We start from the raw sequence: 4436 nt of genomic DNA, 5'->3' as shown, positions 1-4436 counted from the left end.
AATTTTGATTGACCGTTCGGAACGAATTTGAGTTGTCACTTACTGACTTCACCAATTATGACAGGCCAACAGTTTGACAGCCCGGGTGGCTCCTTTGACTTCTCTGTCGTCCACCCTCCAGTTTCCTGCTATCAGTTGGCTTGAAGGAGTTCTCCAGACAACTAACTGCCTTTAGTGGGTGTGTCGAACCGCCACCGTCACACATCGCGCCACTACTCCGCCAAACCAGTTGCCGCAACCACCCCTATGACGTAATGACGTAACAGCTATTGAGCTTTTTTTGTGGTTTGGAGGAGGCCTCTCCCTGGCGACCCAACGGCCGCGCAGCAAAGACAACGCCAAACAGGCTGTTATCTTTTTCCGGGGGTTCAACTCCACTCGCCTTCAATCTTCAGGTCCCTCGCTCATCATCAACCATCAAGACGTCCTCTCGAACGGCGGAGGAACCATCTTCGACCGCTTCTCCTCGTCCGACGCAGACAAGAAAAGAAAAGAGTCCGCCACCTCATCAAAGACCTCCTCTCCAGCGGAGGTTATCATCCTGAAAACCACTTCCGTCAACCAAGACCTCATAGCCCGGAGAGGTCTCCCCGTCTTGGTCTCATGAATCTCCCCTTCCAAGAGTTCGTGGACGCCTTCGCCGCGCACCTCTTCCCCTTCTGCGACGAAATCAACCTCGTCTGCGCACGCCTACAACGCCGTTCACGCCATCAGCCCGGCCCCACAGCAGGAGCCCGCTGACCATTCAGACCGTCCCTGCAAGTGGTGCGATTCCAAAGAACACATTAGCTTTAAGTGCCCTACGAAGCCCGCGTGCCCCAACTGCAATAAGCGGAGACACTTCCAAGACGACTGCTGGCAGATCACGAGGAACGGTCCACTAGGCACTCGCCAAGCGTTCCTTCACCGCGAGCCAGGAGGATCATTCAAACTGAGAATAGACGACATCAAAAACAACAGAGAAGTGCTACGGACTCTCGCGAACTTCTATAACGAGAAATTCGAGAAGGAATCCCGCTACTACCACAAGCAGTGTCGAGTACGGAAACGGGATGGTACAGCGCACCAGAGCCATTGGGGCGACCGAGACGAGGAAGCCACGTTCAGCGACGAACCTCTAAAAGCCGAACAAGTAGAAACTGCCGAGCTTCTACTCGTGGGGGCCCAAGAGGAAAACCGCCTCCTTAACTGTCGACATGTGCAACTTCCGGTCGCACGGCGTCTACTGCCGTTCATGGTAGACACTGAGAACATGTTCCCACTGCTCAAAGACCTGAAGGTATAAACGCGGTCCTCTGCAACTGGCCTCCACTACAAGTCAAAGGTGTCGGCGGATACAGCAAGTGCGATTCGCAAGTTCGCATCACACACGTCGGTGAATGGTCAGGTCGTTGAACCGTACTTCTACGTCCTACCGACACCCATGATGAAGTATCCGATGTTGGGGCTGCCCGCACTCCAATAGTCAGGCGCCGCCGTCGACCTAGCCAGCGAAAGGCTGGCCGCCCATCACGGAGACCTACCACTGGTCCAAGATCCCGACCTAGTGAAATGCGATTCCAGGGTGAGTGCCCTTCAAGAAACCGAAGAATCTTTCACCCTCAGCCAGATTAACCAATAACTGTCCGTCAGTCAGAGGCGATACTCACAGGTAGCTAATCCAGCGACAAGTCCAAGACGTCAAGGCGTTCGACACCTTCTAGGCCTACCTGCGCAAGTTCATACCCGACTTGGCACCGACACGTGTACGCACCGACTTAGCGCCGGCAAAGAGAAGGCGACCACTCACGTCCTGCCTCTAAGAAACTGACTGCCACCGAACTAAAGACATCGACGCTCGATGGGTCCTCGCCTCACACACCGACGCACACATAACACAACAACACGTCCTACCAAAAAGGTAGTAAGCGAACACTAGACAGGGAGAGTCTTACGGCAAGCGGTATGAGAAATCCTGGCGCCCTGTTGTTGTTGTCCCTCCTCGGCCTGTTGATCCCCTGGTGCGTCAAACGTCGGTACGTTGCACTCCGAGCCTTAGCGAAGATCGGTGTCGTCTCCTTCGCCGCTGCTTACACCCTACTCGCCCTCCTTACCGCCCGACTAGTGCCGACCATACCGTCCTCCGCGATGCCCGGTCTCTCTGCCCTTGGTGCCTGGGTGTCATCCCCCCGAAACGCTGATATCATCTTGAACCCTGCTTCCCTCCTATTAGTGTTGGTCGCTGTGTCTTTGCTCTACAGACACCAACGCACCAAAGAGCATCCCCAGACGCACACGCTGGGGAAGAAACGGCCACGCAAGCAAAGACAGCGCCAAACAGGTTTTTATCTTTTTCTGGAGTCTAATTCCACCAGGGGTGTGGGTGGGTGCGCCGTAACACCACCCATCATCCTTCAAGCTATCGTTGTCGTGGACCAGCCAGCCTTCAGTCAGTCGCGCACCTCTTCTCGCCGCGTTGACCTTCGATGTTTTGTATGAAGTGTGTGTCGCTGGGTAATAAAAAGGTTCAAAAAAGTGTGTAGTAGTGCTGCCATCAACCAAGCTACGGAACTTGGTTCTAGCGTTGGTCTTCCTTTATGTCTTGGCTGCAAGAATGACTAATCAGAATGGTTGATCATGCCGCTGTGTTGGCGTCGGCAAAGATTTTAGTGAGGCACTGGTATGCACAACGCTTGATCTTGAAATCTGGGGGGATAGCGGCGAACACGTTTTCCGGAGTCCTTTCAGGCTCCTCATGGTTGGTGTCCGTGAGGGAGACTTTGAAGTGGTTGTCAGTCTCGCAAGAAATGCTAAATTTTGGACACGCGCACGTGGGGAGGGGTTCGCCGGGTTTCCAGATGCCGGTGCCGCAGGGCGCTCTGTACCAGACGTGCTTGAGCTCTTCCGCGCGGTAGGCTAGCATCTCGGGCGCGTACTTTCGCGTGATTGCTCGTGTATACATTTTCTGAACGACCTGCACGAAGTGTTCGAGTTGTTTCCGGGTACACGCATCGCCGAGGTCCATGCGGCCGCTCATAGCGTTTCGGACCGCGTCTCGTTCCTCGGCGTTCTTGAGCCAGAGTTCTGTCGGTGTATCTAGCGCGTGAGAACCACCGCAACGGACAACGCAGTTCTCGTCGCCCGTGGGACGAAAGATTCGATCGATCATGTCAATCAAGAAACCCAGGCCGCCCGGATAGGTCTCCCATTGGGGTTCAAAGTCAAAGCACTGTGGGTTGCTTACTCCCAAGCCGCGGCACATCAAAGTGCCTTCCCTAGCGCGGCCGCACGTCCGGTTGCGAGGCGCCCACTCTGACCCCAAAGCGCCAAGCCAGATGTCCGTCGTCTCCGGGTTGAAGTCCATGTCCACACACCTGCTAAAGGACGCTCGGAACCGCTGCAAGTCCCATCCAGTCCCGGGGTCCACGAACAGACCAGGCCTATTCAACTCGGCGAAGCTCATCGTCGGAAGCTTGTGACACACGAATGTACTCGGTTCAGTAGGAACTCCCCTAGCAACTGCCTCCAAGTCCGTAGCAGCCATATTCCACTTCTCGCAAACCGTCTTTACTGCGTCCATAAGAGCGCCCCTCGCATCTCTAGCCGCTGTTTGCGCGATGTCGATCGAGGCCTCAGCAAACTTCGCCGCAACATCCTGCTTCGTGACCTCCAAATACGTCTTAAAGAGGTTGTCGGACAGCAGCTGCTGGTACAACACCATTGCCGCCAGTCTGTCAGCTTCCGTAAAGTTGCCAGCTGCAGCGAGGTTGCTGGTTTCCATGGGCTTACCGGTCATCACCAGGTTCTCTACCGCTGTAGTCAAATCGTTACGCGCCTCCGTCAAGGTCGCGACGTTGCCGAAGTGTCGTGGGAACTTGACAACGACGCCGTCTATCACCTTCGGGAAATAATCAGCTTCGATCGCCGCACGTATATCAGCGTCAGCGAGATGGACAGTCTCCTTAAGTTCACTGACCGGCGCCACGTTGCCAGTTCGGCCCCCTGCCGCTGTAGTCAAGGTGTCCACCAGACCCTGCATAAGACCCGGGGCCTCGGTCGTCTGCGCCTGGTACAAACCGTGGGCCATCGGGGCCACGGCGGTGCTGTCGCCAGTGGTGGAGCCATTGCCGGTCAAGTAGCTCTGTATGTTGCTGCAGTAACCCGGTATGCTTTTGCAGAAGCCCTGTGAGCAAAGCCCGTATTGGAGCACCGCGACTACGGTGGCCACGGCGGCGTATTCCAACACTTTTTGACTGACTTTTTGGGACCAGGAGCGGGAATCCGGAACTGTGCCGAGGACCGCGATTTTGTACAAGTCGTTGTATTCTTCTTCGTGCATTCTTTTCGAGTTCGTCTCTTGGGGGTTGAAGTGCTGGTTCAGGAGCAAGTCGTAGTCTTCTTTAGTTACCGGCCGCCATTGCTTTATAAACGGTTGCCAAGTGCCTTCGATGGGTTGC

At 55.3% G+C, this 4436-nt stretch overlaps 1 protein-coding gene across 1 annotated transcript; it reads right to left on the bottom strand.

Moving 5' to 3' along the window:
• Nucleotides 1-2614: 2614 nt before the first annotated feature.
• GNI_120030 (hypothetical protein) lies at nt 2615-4318 on the bottom strand (the record flags this gene model as incomplete). Its single annotated transcript, XM_011133527.1, has 1 exon — nt 2615-4318. One exon carries the CDS (start codon nt 4316-4318, stop codon nt 2615-2617), a length of 1704 nt encoding a protein of 567 aa, XP_011131829.1.
• Nucleotides 4319-4436: the final 118 nt, after the last annotated feature.

Source organism: Gregarina niphandrodes (assembly GCF_000223845.1).
Source record: "Gregarina niphandrodes unplaced genomic scaffold scaffold00029, whole genome shotgun sequence".
Lineage (NCBI taxonomy): Eukaryota > Apicomplexa > Conoidasida > Eugregarinorida > Gregarinidae > Gregarina > Gregarina niphandrodes.
This window is presented reverse-complemented; position numbering and strand designations above follow the sequence as displayed.